The sequence below is a fragment of the Serinus canaria genome, chromosome 2 (genome assembly GCF_022539315.1).
Source record: "Serinus canaria isolate serCan28SL12 chromosome 2, serCan2020, whole genome shotgun sequence".
Taxonomy (NCBI): domain Eukaryota; kingdom Metazoa; phylum Chordata; class Aves; order Passeriformes; family Fringillidae; genus Serinus; species Serinus canaria.
This window is the reverse complement of record NC_066315.1, coordinates 51524345-51539814: the sequence shown is the minus strand read 5'-3', so window position 1 is coordinate 51539814 and position 15470 is coordinate 51524345. Positions and strand designations below refer to the sequence as shown.

At 38.5% G+C, this 15470-nt stretch overlaps 1 protein-coding gene across 5 annotated transcripts in view; it reads right to left on the bottom strand.

Moving 5' to 3' along the window:
• Positions 1 to 883: 883 nt before the first annotated feature.
• The window catches only part of CDK13 (cyclin dependent kinase 13), a 46434-nt gene continuing 31847 nt past the window's right edge, over positions 884 to 15470 (bottom strand). The window contains exons 10-14 of one of the 5 annotated variants that reach the window (XM_050971741.1): positions 13926 to 14042; positions 12862 to 12993; positions 10403 to 10608; positions 7090 to 7650; positions 884 to 6003 (exon numbers count right to left, since the gene is read on the bottom strand). In XM_050971741.1, the coding sequence (XP_050827698.1) occupies positions 5147 to 6003; positions 7090 to 7650; positions 10403 to 10608; positions 12862 to 12993; positions 13926 to 14042 (1873 nt within the window). In that variant the 3' untranslated portion in view covers positions 884 to 5146. The remainder of the gene's footprint in view (positions 6004 to 7089; positions 7651 to 10402; positions 10609 to 12861; positions 12994 to 13925; positions 14043 to 15470) is intronic. The other 4 variants (XM_050971743.1, XM_050971744.1, XM_050971742.1 and 1 more) reach the window with 4 other exon arrangements.

Here is a 15470-nt window from a genome sequence, read left to right as displayed (position 1 = left end):
CCCTGTGAAATACAGCCTGAGCTTGTCGCCAGAACTGAAGGTCAGGCTTTAGCTGTAGCTGGCACCAAAACACGGTTTCTAGAGTGAGGTGTTTGGGCTGCAGCTACACATCTTGTCAGCCTAATCTCAAACGACACCTAGGTAACAGCTGCTGGCCCCTGTAACTTCCAACTGCATTTTCACTGCCCATCTATTGACTTCATCAATGACAAGTGATGAAGCAGCACTCTGCCCAACCTTAAATTTAAGAGAACTGAAGATAACAGCAAATGCCACATTTTTGGATGGAGGTATAACATTTATTGAAAGATTCAAAAGGTTTCATTAGATAACTAATACAGTAGGAAAAAAGCAAGAAAAGCCTCAGGCATTCAAAGCACAATTGCTTAAGCCAGGCTCAGTTCACAGCGTCTCACCAGACTGAAAATTCCTGGCTCTATGGGTTTGATTCCCCATTGCTTCTAACATGCACAGCATCCTTTTTAAAGAGGTAGTGGTGGAGAATATTAACTGCACCTCTGCTTGGATGCTGCAAAGAAAAAATGTCATGTTGTCCATCAACTACCATCCTGAGCTGCTGACAGGCACTGAAGCAGCAGCAGCTTCTCAGCACTGGCAAAGCCCCTGTCCCACACCCACGTCCCAGCACTCCACCTGCTCTTGGGGCACCATCAGTGCTGAAGGGATGCTCTGCTGCACCTTTGCTCCCACATCACCCATTGCTGCCAGCAAAGGCTCATAGTGCCAGTCCTTGCGGGGCTCCTTTGAAACAGGACTGGAGAAGTGAATTGCAGAATTTCAAGACACTGAAAACATTCTCAGTTTAATGCAATGTTCTTTTGAAATGCCATTTGACAACGAGAGAGGAAAAACAAGAAAAGACTTCAATTTTCATGTATTTTATTTACAGGCCGCACAATACATTTTATATACAAATGGCTTAAAATAACAAAGAGTAAGCAAGCTGAAGCATAACAATTTCTTTTAAATTAAGTTGTCTCGAAATAACTCCTGCAATAAAGTTTCTTCACCCTGATAAGCAAGTTAATTTGATTTTAAGTCAACCCAAGGTAATTTTATTTTTAAATATAGACTTCAAATAAATTTTCTGGTGATTCCTAATTTCATGACATACTCTGCAAATACAGAACATCCCAAAACTCTCAAGAAGGGTAATAGCCAAAATTTCCTCATGTAAAAAACACTAAAACAGAACAGACTGGAGAAATGTTGTATGTGAAACACTTGCATGTTTTAATAATGAACAGAAGAATGCAAGTAGTATGTCTGACATTTTTCTCTCTTGGAAACAGAGTTCATGGTCCAAGACCTAATTTGCCTGCAGACAAGAGGTAACCTGTGTTACTTCAGTACTTCAGTTTTTACCACACAATTATCTACTAAACTCATCCAACTGTAAACTTCACCAAAACTGAAACTGCCTCCACCAAAACTGAAAGCAAAAGAAGAACGCTCAAAACCATAAAAACTTACAAAGTGGCACTTAGTGCCTCTGCTTCTAGAAAGCACCTGACACTACTGTGGGATGGAGAAAATTTAAGAGAGACCACATTTGATAGAAACATAAGAAAATATAGACGTTTGCCATTTAAAAATTATTTTTCCAAGAAATTAAAATAGCATTTAAGGATATATGTATTTTTATATCTCTTCCCTAGCACTGCTCATTCTGTTCAAGATAATGATGACTAGAGATCCATAAAAGCGGTTTCCCTTTCCTTTGGCTGAATTTAAGCATAATAATAGTCTTAAGTGTTTTAAGTCATGGTCATAAGCAGTTCAGTCATGCTCACTTTCTTCCTCTTGGTATGGCTAATGATGACTTAGTATAAATTATGAAGTACTTGTTATTTGATAATCCATTATTACAGTATTTCACTACATTTATTTAGAAATACAAACACACAACACTTACTTTTTGATGTGTTATCCAGGTCTCTATAGCTCACTTTGGAATTGCAGCACTGAAGACATAAACCCAAAGGAATGAGGGAGAAAGTAATAAAAGCCATGGCTCCACAGAAAAATAACGCTGTTTTCAGAGTGTCTGCTACTGCGCCAAAAATGCAAGAGCCACATGATGTAAATGCCAAACTAGTACAGACTCTGCAGAGTGGAGTTCACACATAAAGGTAAAATGCTGCCATAAGTACCTCATCATGTGATTTAATTCAATAGAAATGTCGACAGGTAATACACAGGTCTGGTACAAATGAATGTGGACCTACTGTCCTTAGATCCAGGCAGTCCCCTAGCTGCTCACCTGCCCAGACACAGTTCCAGGCCAGGGGAGAGTGGCTGCAGGCACCAATCCTCCTGCCACACCCTCAATGGCAGAGGTCCACACCTGCACCAGCCCTGGAGGAAAGGTGTCAGCAGAAGAGCCAAGAAGATTCCCTGGATTGCAGAGAGGGCAATCTTTTTAGAGTTATGACATATAGAAATACATTAACTTTCTCTCCAAATTATCCCAACACTGTTGTCCCAGGAAAATACAGAGTTCAAAGCCACAGGCTAGTAATCCTTAAGCTGGGGAAATGTCATTGTACAGTATATATCTGCTACAGCACGCCAGAGTTCTGTTGCTGATTCATCTGGAAGTCAATTGCTTTTTGCCACCTCCTCTCTCCTTACGGTCAGGATCACTTGTGCTGGGGCTGCTGGGGTTGTTGGTTTTTTTGGCCAATGACTTAAATCCATTTCGGCACAACAATGTCTGAAAGTACTGCCATCCATAAGCAAACTGCACACTCATTTACAGATGCAGAGGGACCAACTTCTCTACATTGAATGAAGCTAACTAAATGACTTGAAAATTTATGTCCAAAAGGGAAGGTAGGAGACACAACTTCTTCCTTGTATTTTAGTATTGGAAGTCAATTTAGTTCTTTGAGATCTACTTTCCATTTGAACTTACCTGTGTTTTTAGCCAACTACTGCCTGCAGTTACACTTCAAGTGCAGGTGGTTAACCTCAGACTGCACATCTTTAGCAAAACTAAGTGCATATAAGCTTTGAAAGCTTGATTCTAGAAAAAAAATACCCAAAAAACAATCTGTGTGTATATTTGTGGGTCTGGATTTTTTAAAAATTAGTAAACAAAGAGCCTTAGTTGACACTGTCTGTATCTAAATGACACTCTTTAAAATTTTACTAGCAGAAAAATGCTATGGGGATGTCCTTATTTAAGGAAAAAAAAATGGTTCGGTCCAGTGCACTGTCATTCCCATGAAGCTTCTGCCTTTCTTAAGCACAGGCTATTCAGGCTGTAAGTATTTGCTTCTGACCTGGCCACTTTAAAATTGGTCTTGGCCACTTTTATTTTCAGATGGCAGGATTTTCTACTGTGTCTAGTAAAGGCAACTGCCAGACTAGGGGACAGCGTAAGCAGCAGAACTCTCTCCATTCCTCATCTGCCAGATCCTCAAACACTACACAGAGTTAGCGAAGGGAGTTTCACCATGCTCTAAAGTGTGGGAATCAGCCATATACAAGTCAGGATTTTCAATTAAAACTAAACACCAACAGCTTTGGCTTCTATTCTGAAAATCCAAAAAGTCATTGACCAGACATTTGTAATAGTGTAAGTAGAAATTTTACTTTTTAAAAAGTAGTTTTCAAACACTCAGTTACATAAGGTACCGATTTGTCAACTGGATAATCAGTTGGAAAATTGTTTCCAATATGGGCTTCAAGACATCCTTTCATGTACAGGCAAAACATAACCATACCTCCTCTCTGCAGGAGAGACTACTTGTTGTCAGAGGAAACAACATCAAAAAAAAACATGCTGGAAGTTGTAATTAGTATGAGGAGTGGCTCTTGGTAAGAGTTTTAACTATAATAATCCTAGTTGTTCCGAGACACTCAATTCCAATATTAAAATGTTCTGTGGATAGCAGATATAAAATCAATTAATTGGCACAATCACAAGTTTACAGTGAATTACAACTAGTGTCAGACATTTTGCCATTGCTTTAAATACTGGTCATTTTTCCTTTGGTTACTTCCTACAATGCAGTACTTGGGGTAAAAAGACAAACAGTGTCAGCTTTTCACACAAAGTAAAGAAATTACTGCTGTTGACATTTAAGAGAAAAAAACTATTTCATCACTTGGTAAGGACATATAAAGCATAGTTCATTTGGCAGAGGAACTAAAACACTTAATACAACTCCAACAGGGAGCTGAGGAAAAACTACACTCTTCATTCTTCTCCTCACTTTCAACGTTTCTCATGAAGTTCAATTTGGAAATTACAATTTTATCTAGGTAAAATCAGGTCTCTAAGTAACTGGCCCATGTGAAGTAAACACCACAAGATTATGACCTGCTTCAGTTTCTTATTATTATCTGAATTCTCTTTTTAATTACCTAGGTTTCGGCATTATGTTCATAGCGACCTATGAATTACTTCCAAATTTTTGCAGACCTTAAGCTTACATGTTAAGGCACTTACCATTCAAGTAAAACAGTTTTTATATAAACAAGTGTGGGAGATGGAGAGAACATTTTACCAGAACACCCTTTTCTTTTTTCTTGGAAAAAAAAAAAAAAAAGTTGACCAAATATTTATAAAATTTTGCATCAAGAGAAAGGTTTTGTTTTATTATCTGAAATGAGCACGAAGTACACCTTCCACAATAACACTGAAAGCAGTGCAAAGACTGACAGTGACCTTTGCCTAAAAGTAGTTCTGTAAAAAGAAAAATACCAAATAAATCAGTGCCCTGCTTTGATTGTTGTAAAATTTCATTCTTTTTACATAAAAGTTGGTCCAAACTTACAAAAAAAGCACAAATGTGCATAGTTCAGAAGATCTGAAAGAGTGCCATAAAAAGCTGATGTCCCTAAATTTAGCATCCACTTAAAACTGCCAAAATACAAAATAAAAGTCAGAACTAGAGTTTGTGAACATGTACAATCAAGTCATCTAGTTTTTAGACAGCATGAGTTGTAAGCATTTTTAATTTTTTCTACTGTATGCAAGACCCTTTTCCACATAAAAATAAAGCTGTTGAATTAACATTATTCAAGTCTGTTGAACTGCTGCTTTAAATTGCAGCTAGGGGAGAAAAAGAAGTTTTTCCAGATAAAAATGATGTGCCTGAGGAAAAACAGATACTCAATATGGTAATCCTCTGCCCCGCCCTCTCACTGCAGATGTGCTAATGTGTCCCCTGTATCCTTGGGAATAGCCAGGTCCTTGGGCAGGAGAAGTCCAAGTCTGTCCATGCATGTGGCTGATGCCAGTGGGATTTTCCTGTAAATTACTTCCATAGCTATAGTTGTGCATCTTTGTGGACAAAGAGTGTGCACTCTCTGGCCCTGTGGAAGCATCACTGCTGCTCCCCAAAACTGGGATTGGGCCGTGGCTGTATTCAAACCTATGGTCTTTATCTCCACTGAACAGCATGGGGCCAGCATTGAGGTAAATGTCTCCGTAACCAGTTACTGAGCTGGGAAAAGATTCTGGAAAGGCTGATGGAGGAGGGGCAGCACCAGAGTGAGATGAAGCAGTACTGTAGTTATCCAAAGACTGAATATCTGAGTTCCCAAGGAAACTCCTCCTTTCTAATACTCCTGATGATCCACTTCCTATTCCATCGCTAGTGCTGTAACAGGCAGATGAGAAGGACGATGATCCAAAGTTATCCTTGTAGTCTGGGCCTGTTACATAGGAGTCTCTAGCCTGATAATCCACACTAGTTTGTACTGGCTCCTCTGTTGTCGCCTGAGCTTGATGCTGAGCCAGCAGCTGCAGAAGAGCTGCTTTCACTCCCGCATGAGGATCTGTTCCTGAAGAGTTACTTATAGGCAAATGCTGATTCTCTGTCCGATAATCAAGGTCTTCATCAGTGAGCGGTGGAGGCTCCGGTGGCTCGGGAGGACGCTGGTCTGGAGGCAAGATCCGAGGACGCTCCTGCTCAGGTGTTTGGTTCAGAAGCCTCATCTCAGACTGCCTAACCAAATCCTCTTGACCTAAGAAGATGAAAAAGAAAGCTCTGGAATAAAAGTGTACAAATAACAGGACCAGAAAGAAAAGGACTCCTTCCTGGTAAAACATAGAGGTTTGTTAACTTCAATTCTAATGAATTTATTAGTTAAATTTGTAAGTAATTATATTGATTATTTTGGACAAAATTTGGCAACAGCTCATTTGGCTCAGGAGCATGATGTAGGTTACTCCTTAAAGTAAGATTACCAAGCAGTCAATTAAAGAAAAGCAGTACAAGCTCCTTAAAAAAAAACTACAGCAAAAGCAAACAACCAGGACATAATGCAAGCAACACAAACACTAAAAATTCAAAGAATGATCAAGAAAGATTCACAGATAAGGACAGAAGTCTCACAGGACAAAGGGTCACCCTATCAAAGAGCAGCACAACTCAAGGTTTAAAATAAACACAAACAAAAAAGAACACCTCTCAAGAAAACCCCCAAAACCCTCCAAGAACAGCCCCAAAGCATTTCAGAGTATTTCTTTCAGCATCTGCAAACACCACAAAATAATATAAAATAGCCTGAACTTGCAAGCCAGAAATATGAACAGAGCTCTAAACTGTTAGAAGACTACAGAAGCCTCTGCTATACCTCAGTGGTGAAACCTTTAGCCATGTGTGTGTGACAGTTAAAGGTAACCACTGAATTTGACACTACAGAACTGCTCTTGTCAGCATTAGAACCCAAAATAAGCTGTCTCACCAAAATAAGCTTTACCTAAACACACAGTCAAAACTGGCAAATTACATCTATGCATCTGCTAGAAAAGACTGTCTTCACCACCACACTCACCATTAAGAAAACCCCATGCCCTACAATAAATGATCAATGTTTCATCACTAATACTTGCGCACCTCTTAGGTTAGCTATTGCTTGCTCTGTCTGCATGGCACCTGTTAGACTAAAAGACAAATTCTCTGATCCAGACGCAAAATGTGACCAAATCAATTTAATCTCCTATACTCACACAGATTCATACGGCAAAAATGTTAATTCTCTACTCCCAAACTATTACATCTACAGTGCTCCAGCTATTTTCTGGTTAGCAATAAAGGTCTTCAGTACCTGCAGACATATATAATGACTTGATCAGATGTGGGTAGCCAGGTGCTGGAGATTCCACGTCGTCCCGGCAGACAGACACAGGAGTGGCGGGCTCTGGAGGCTGCCTGAGTTGTAATGATGTTTCATTTCCTGATCCATTTTCCTTCTCCTCCAAAACAAAATCTTTTTGTTTTGTTTGCTGAGCCTTTATTAACTGAGACAAAAGAACAGCAAATGCACTCTGCACAGCTGCCTGGGCAGCATCAGTCTCCACTTTCGGCTGACCCAGCTGAGCAGGTGGCACAGGGGGCTGCGTGACCATCGGCTGTTTTAGGGGCTCCTGCTCTGGAGGTGGTGGCGGAGGCGGCGGCGGCTGCTGCTGCTGTTCTGACTGTTTTTCACCTGCTGACAAAATTCCAGCAGGAAGATTTATTTTATTTAGTTGCTGTTGAGTCTCCGGGTTTACCTTAATATTCAATACTTGGGCAAACTGTGCCAAACTAACACTTGTTTTAGACTGTAGCAGGTTTAGCAGGATTGCCACTTCATTCTGGTTTAACTGCTGTCCAGTGCTTGTTTTTGCTAAAGACAAAAAAGGTGTTTTTAAGTATTATTTAGAACTGGCATATTTCAGAAACTCAAAAGAAGACTAGCATGGCTGACACAACTGGCAAAGCATGGGTTTGGACAACACAGAAATGGAATGCTTCTACATATTAACTGTCTTTGGGGAGTATCTCTAGGAAATGGAACAGTAAGATCCAACATAACCAAAGTGACTTCCATGAAGTGCATGCACACACTTAGATGGAAAAGCACCAAGCTAGAGCTCAATATTCCACAATATAACTAAGTTGGGGCTGAAGGCCAGCTGCTTTAGGCAGCTATTAGCTCTAGGTGGCCTAGGAGCTCACAGTATAAGTTCAAAAAGCAGTGCTGACTTTGAGGGAGAAGTAGTTAATCACTCAGTAGCAAGAAACATGTGATAATATACAGTTAATTCAATTAAATGGAGTTTGCCACAAATAAGAGCACATTACGATGATGCAGGGGAATATGAATAATGAAGTTTGAATATCAAAGTAGTTTTTCAGCTTCAAACATCTATTGTGGTGATTTATTTTGAAAGAAGTGAAGAAGCATGGGTTGCAACATTCCCTATGAGTAAAGGATTTAGAGAAGAAAGTTAAAAATTAGAAAATGAGTGTGTGAGCATGGTGGCTGAGCTCTGAATTTTTCTTAACCCAAGTCAGCACAAACACATTCAGTTCTCTTCTGTCTTTGCCATTGTGCTATCTTAGAAATATATTAATTCATGGCAGATTAGAAGCCATGCGTGACACACAAAAGTATTAAGTATATGCCTTGCAAGATTTAAGAATAGCACAGCTGGAAAGTGCTGCAAAACCCACAACCCACTAGTCTACTTGTGGATGTGCACCAGGATACAAGCACTTGGAACTGATTTAAGAGGAATGCAGGGACTTCAAAATTGTTTTGTATCTATATAAATATAATCCATCTTCTATTTGGCAATACAAAAAAATAAATCACATTTTCTTATGCCTTATCTGGCTCTCACTCAGATGTTGTGATCAACAGAAGATTTTGTCACATCTGAGGATGGTATACTCAACATTAAAAACTTCTCTCAGACTCTCAGTGAAAATTCATCAGAAAAATGCCAAACAGAAATTAATCTACCTATTCCATACTCTTTAGTTAGGCTTTAAGTTCATTCTAACAGGAAACTATTCTGGGAAATCTATCATAACAAAATTATTGAGCTCTGAACAGCTCCTGTTAAAGTGCAAAATGCAATAACCAGAGGTCCACTTATGAATCAGAACATTAGCAATTGATACGATGTCTTTTTAACCTCTCCTTTTGGGGTGCTTAGAAACAAATGCAAGAGTTTTGGCTAAAGTATGTATTTGGTCATGGAGTTATATAATGTGTCTTATTAATAATATTAACCAAGGTGCATTACGGCTTCCAGAAGTGTTTTGTTTAATACAGGAAATGCCTCTATGCATCACTGAAAATTAAACTGTCTTTTATCTAGACATGTTTTTCTGTGTACATATAGGTAAACAGCAATATAGGTCAGAATGATTCCTTGTCTATTTACTTCAGTTTTTTTGCACGGTCAGTATTAATGACTAATAGTAGTCTCTCATCAGGCTGTTATGCCATAAAAGCACAAAGTTAACAATCCTTTGGATTCTTTAAACTTCTTATATGGTTTCATTGAGAAAAAGTTACAGAAAGTCGTTCTTGAAAAGGCTGCCAAAACTTTAGCCTAAACATATGGATTAGCAGAATCTTGCAGCTGGTTTACAGAGAGAAGTCAGATGAATGGAGCAAGAAGCAATAAATTGCGATAAAATATGATCAAAATAACTACTTTCAATGTATCTTTGCACAGAATATTTGGAGCTCTGTTCTACTGTTAAATTAAGGGTTGATTCAAGATGGTTAGTATACAGAATTGTCAGCTGCTAAGAATGCATAAACTGTTTATTTTAGCTGAACTCCTCTATCAGTGCCATAGGATTTAGGCTTACTTCGCACAATCAAAAATGGCCTAACATTTAACTTACAGGTATCCATTTGGTGTTGTTACTCTTTATATTTCTACATATTTTGTAAGAACTGTCAGTTAACAGCTGAGTATCTCAAACACACTCCATACTGGAACCACTACTTTGTTATATTTGTAAAACTTGTCTCAAGCAAGATGCTTGGTTAAAGATTCAGAATTACTCGCAGTGCAATTCACAGAGGTAGGTACTTCATGTTATACCAGCTTCCAGGGGGTGGTTTTGGTGTTTGGTGGGTTTTTTTGTTGTTATTGGTTTGGGGTTTTTTTACAACTTGATTTAGCCCCAACAATCTGGAAAGCTGAAGACTAACATAACATGCAGATGGAATCTGTTCCATTTGAAATGACAATTGTTCTAAACTCTGCCTTCTGATCAGTTTATCAATACCAATAAAGATCATCCAATCTATGGAGATTGTGAGAAACTTTGAACAGCCACTGGCTTGTGGAATTTCGAAAGAATCACAGATGAGCAAGAGCCAAAATCCCCTCAAAATACAGAGCAAGCAAGTTAGTTGCTCTGACCAGGCTGAAAAGTTAGGTAAAATTGGAAAGGAACACTTACATTTCCAAAAGCAAAGGCCAATCTTTTGTAACAAAGATTAAACTTACAATACTGCTCCTCCCTCAAGAATCCAGGAGACGCCAATACTCTGCAAATAACATCTAAAATTTCTAGAGGTGCAATCCAAGTAGTAGGTAATTATAAGAACTGAAAATATTACTGACCAAGTGCTACACTAGAGCTGCCCTGAGTTTTGAGTTGGGAAGAAGTTTGCATGCCTTGTGGGGTGTTGGTTCTGCTCTCATCCATGCCTAGAGACAGATCCTTCCTAGGGACTTTAGCTGCTGTAGAGTCATCAGTCATGCCCATCTGCTTCTGTCTTCTGCGTTTCTTACTCCACAGCTCATGGCAATCCTGCCACAAAGGAAGGCTGCAAAGAATGACCAGAGATATTCAGTTTTATTCCCAATTTTTTTTTTAAATCATAGTGGTAAAAACATTTAAATTATACATAATGTAACTTCTGGAAGGTGAACCTACTGGAACCCAGAAATACATCAGGAAACATTCAAAAGCCAGCAAAATCTCAGACCTGCTTTTTCTGGCTGAAAACTCTTTACTGAGTGCCTCTTTCAGAAACACATGTCCTTCTGGCAGAAAAGGGGAAAAAGTATCTTAAAATGACAAGTATTTTCCTAATTATTTGTGCAATTCAAAACTTCAAAATCAATGCTGCACAGTTGCTATGAAGTATACAACTTGCATACTACCAAATAATTAAGTTATCAATATGAAAGCATTTTTTTCAGGATCCTTCTGTCTGCTTATAGAAGTACTGCTGCGTCATTAGGTCACATATTTGTCCACAGTAACAGACATGGCTATCTAGTATTAATAGTGTATAGCTCAGGCAACCAAGAAAATTGGGGGGGGGAAAAAAACAGAAAAAAGTTGCAGAAATAAGTTGCATGAATAAGTATCATTTGACACTACCAAAGCTTGGACATCAGGAAGAACAAGGGGATATCCTGTATAAGACATATGAATGCAGAGGCAAAATTCTCCTAAGAAACTTATCTGTCACCAATTCTGTCCTTTCATTATAGCTCCCTGCAGGCATCTCAATTCTGATTTCCTGAGGAACACAAAGACCCACAGAAATACTGAGATAGGCAGTAAAAATAATGTAAAAATTATGTTTTCCTATTACATATTACCTGTCTTAGCAGTTCTGTCACCCAGAAACATGGGAAAACTAGCTGACAAATGACAAGAGACACTGGAAAGGCAATTATGACAACTCTTTCCTTTATTCTCTCCCTCCACCTGCCAAGTATTTTCTGAAAGACAACTGGAAGGAAGAACTCATTGTGAGAAGTATCCTATGGTCCTTCCAATCTGCACGTCACTTTCTCTGGATGAACAGCTGCTCCTTCCCAAAACAGAACTTCAGTCTCTCAAGAGAACAGTCAACACTTTCTGAGGTTTGCCAGAAATGAATGTGGTTCCTCCTAATTTTTAAAAGGACACCAGTGACTAGTTTGTTTTGAATTTCCATAGATCAGCTTCTAGAATGCATTACCACATCCCTGAAGAAAAGATGATCTTCCCATTCATTTACTTCAAAATGCACATAAGCAACATGCTGTACAAGTGGTTTTGAAACTTCAGCAAACAGCTTGAGATTGCTGATTTCTGATTTTCTCACAGTGATATAGTCATATTCACGCAATGAAACCTCTTTGGCGCATGTTTCAGAACATTAGTAACGTTTGCCCAGAGGCCCAGAGAGCAAAACATTAAAAACCATCTGGACACAATTCTGTGCCATGTGCTCTGGGATGACCCTGCTTGAGCACAGAGGCTGGACCAGATCATCCACTGTAGTCCCTGTCCGCCTCACCCATTCTGTGATTCTGTACAACAACCTTGTGTATATAACAGCTAAGTCTAGAAAGAATTTTAATAAAATCCTTAGATAAAAAGAAGTCAGTACAGGCTGCCTTGAAGGCTCAGTTTACTCAGACAGTATCATAGATTCTATGTTCTGACAGCTACACTGAGGAAAGAATGAGACCTGCAGATTCTCTATTACCTTTTCATTGTTTTCCTTAGGACATGCTGCAATGATTTCTACTGATTAAATGACTTCAAAGTCACTGCAAAAATCCTACAGGACATTGTAATACACTTCCTCTAGAGAAACTGACAGGAACAACCCTGCACAATTTCACTTTTCCTGCCTGTAAAACCAAGGCTCTCATCTGGTTCATGAAACAATTTATGGTATTTCACTTTAACTCTCAGGTACCTGTGCAGAATTCTATGCCCACTGTCATTTTATCATCAAAGACAGCAATTCAGATTCATGGAGGATCTCAAAATCTCTGGAAAAAGTAGACACTGATAAACTGAGATAAGAGGGAAATTATGCTTTTTAAATATTAGAAACATTCATAGAAGAGTATTTTCTCAACAACTAGTTCTAGGAATGACAACTCTGTTATCTATTATATGAGTCACTTAGCTACACAAGCATTTTACTACAGAATCACCTTTCAACAACTGTCTATGTCAATATTTCTGCCACCATCTCCTTTACTGAACCACAATGAACTAACTAGAATCGGTACATGTCCACATTTCCTAGAGGTCAGTACCATTACCAGTGGAAATTACTTACTCAGGAGGAGGCATTTTAGATGGTTCCACATCTCGCAGAAACTCACACTGAAGAGCTTGTTCAGCTGTGCAGCGCTTGCTGGGATCCAGGGCAAGCATATAATCGAATAAATCTAATGCAGCTGGTGGGATACTACAAAAGTGCAAAACAGAGGAAACTGTCAGATCTTTATTTCGTATCACACACATCTGTGAAAAATTTTAATGAACACATCCCTTCCAAGATGATCAGTAAGTCCTCAGGTAACTTAAATACTAACAAAACATGCTTACAACCTGAGCTTATCAAGCAAGAGGCAGAAATACATTTCACCTTTTACTACCTGTGCTATTATATAACCCAAGCTTTCTTCAACTTGTGTTGTTTCATTGCTTGAAACCTTGTACTTACAAAAAACTACACCCACATTTTAAAGTTAAGACTGTATTTTTAGATTTTGAAATTTACCAACAGACTTTTGATTGATTCACAGACAATAATTCTATTGCTTCAAAGATATTAGTCTCATTAGTATGAACAGGATGACGCATTTCTTTTGAAACCCACTGCACGTAAAGGAGGGGAACAATACCCTTAAAATAAGCTAACAGCTGTTTTCCATACTTTCACTTGTGATAAATGCACAAAACTAGTCCAATGGTAGTACTTTAGAACACATGGTTCAGGTAACTCCTCTGAGTTGAATGAGTTTATGACACAAAGGACTAATGTTAACCAGACTAGATAATTAGCTGTAGCCAGTTTTACCAATAAAAAATAATTAAGTACTCTGAGCTGTTTTTTGGACAGGGTAACAAAAAGGTGTACCAAACAAATGTTCAAATGTTTCCTTAAGTGAAAGCTGACAGGTGGCTGAAATTTTAGGACCTTCTTTCCTCTTCTTGATGCTCCTATTAAATAAGGGTTAATACAAGCTCTGTGGGTATCGTGGGAAGGACAAGAACCTAAAGCCACTTTTCTTTACATATGATCTATGCTTGTTCTCTGAAAAATAGTGAAGTTCATAAAGTCTCTGGGAAAACTTAATGCTATTACAGTTCACTAAACTAATTCTTCATCCTTACAAAGCAAACTCTTCTCTCAGTTTTCGACGATACTGCTTCTTTGGTTTCATTGTGTTGAAGTAAGCTAATTTTATAACATCAGGCCACACTGCTGGACACGGACTTCCGCAAATTCGGCTGTACCAAAAAGAAGGGAAAAAAGGTATGAGATCCAAAACCACAAGTGGGCAGAGCTGTCATTTTTATTCTTGCAAGGACAATGAAAGCAAAAATAATTTTCAATTTTCATGTTCAGGTTATTTTTAGCCAAAATTTCTCCACTGTCAAATGCCCAACACCATTAAATAATGGTGAATTGTCTACAAAGGGTGATCACCCCACACAGACTAAACTTACTGTTTCTGCCTCAGTCCAGCTCAAACATCCTCTACACCAATGTTTTCAGAAATGAAACCAACTACATCTGAAGAGTTCTCTAGGTATCTGACTAGAAAAACTGGATAGCCCACATTTAGAGTAACTTTTATGTCCTTAGTTCCCAATGCCACTGAAGAAAGATATACCAAATACATGAAAAAGCAGTTTTCACTGAGATTTTATTTAATGCTGAAGACAAGGGGAAAAAAACCAAACAACCCAGTTAAGTCCTAAAGGCATAAACTTCTATACAGAGAGAACCTCTGTATTTTTTACTTCAGTTATGAGTTTTATGCCTCAAGGCTGATCTACCTCCACAAATGGAGCTGCCAATACTCTTATACCTCACATTCCAACCCCATCCTTTTTTCCAATAGCTAAGTACAAGTTGATCAACACCACACTTCTAAGCAAAAGAACTAATATGGTATTTCCATATTAGGAAGGTTTCAAATTCTCATGTAGACAGTCATAAAAGGACATTTTGCAAATACATTTCCTAGTTCCTACAGCCCTCCTTTTCATAAGATTTAAATGGTTAGTGTAAGAGACCTAATGATTTATGCCCCAAGTGCTATGCCAGTCACTCTGACTTTACACAGGTTGGGGTAATTTTCAGGAGGGAGGATAAAAATAATTAATCTCTTACTGTCAGAATGGACTTCAGCTCTATCTTTGATAAATTTTGAAAAGATAAGTGCAGAATTTTTGGCTGCAGCATGATCCCAGCAGAGATGTTCATAAAACTGATATATTATGTTCAAACAGCAAAAAAAGCATAGCATCAGTGAAGACAAGAAATGAGCTTCAAACAGAAGCTTCCAGCAGAAGGACATCACAAAGTTTTAGTTTTGTACCAGAGGTAAAACACAAAGAAAAACTTTGAATTACTCATTCTCCTGTGCTTCAATGCCATCTAGTGCTCAAAAACAAAAATTCCCAAACTCATGAGTTTAATTCTTCTTATGCCAAAAACGACCACTGATCTGCTCTGCACCTCCTAAAACCTTCATTTATTCAGGCCAATAACATATTACACTGACGCATGCTACTGTTCAATCTGTTTTGAAAAACATCTCAGTATGTAACTTAGTAATATTTTTTAGTAAGTTAATTTGACCATTTAGTGTTCACTTTCTGTAAATTCTGTAGGACTCACCCCCTTTTCCCCTTGTTTCTAGGAAGAGC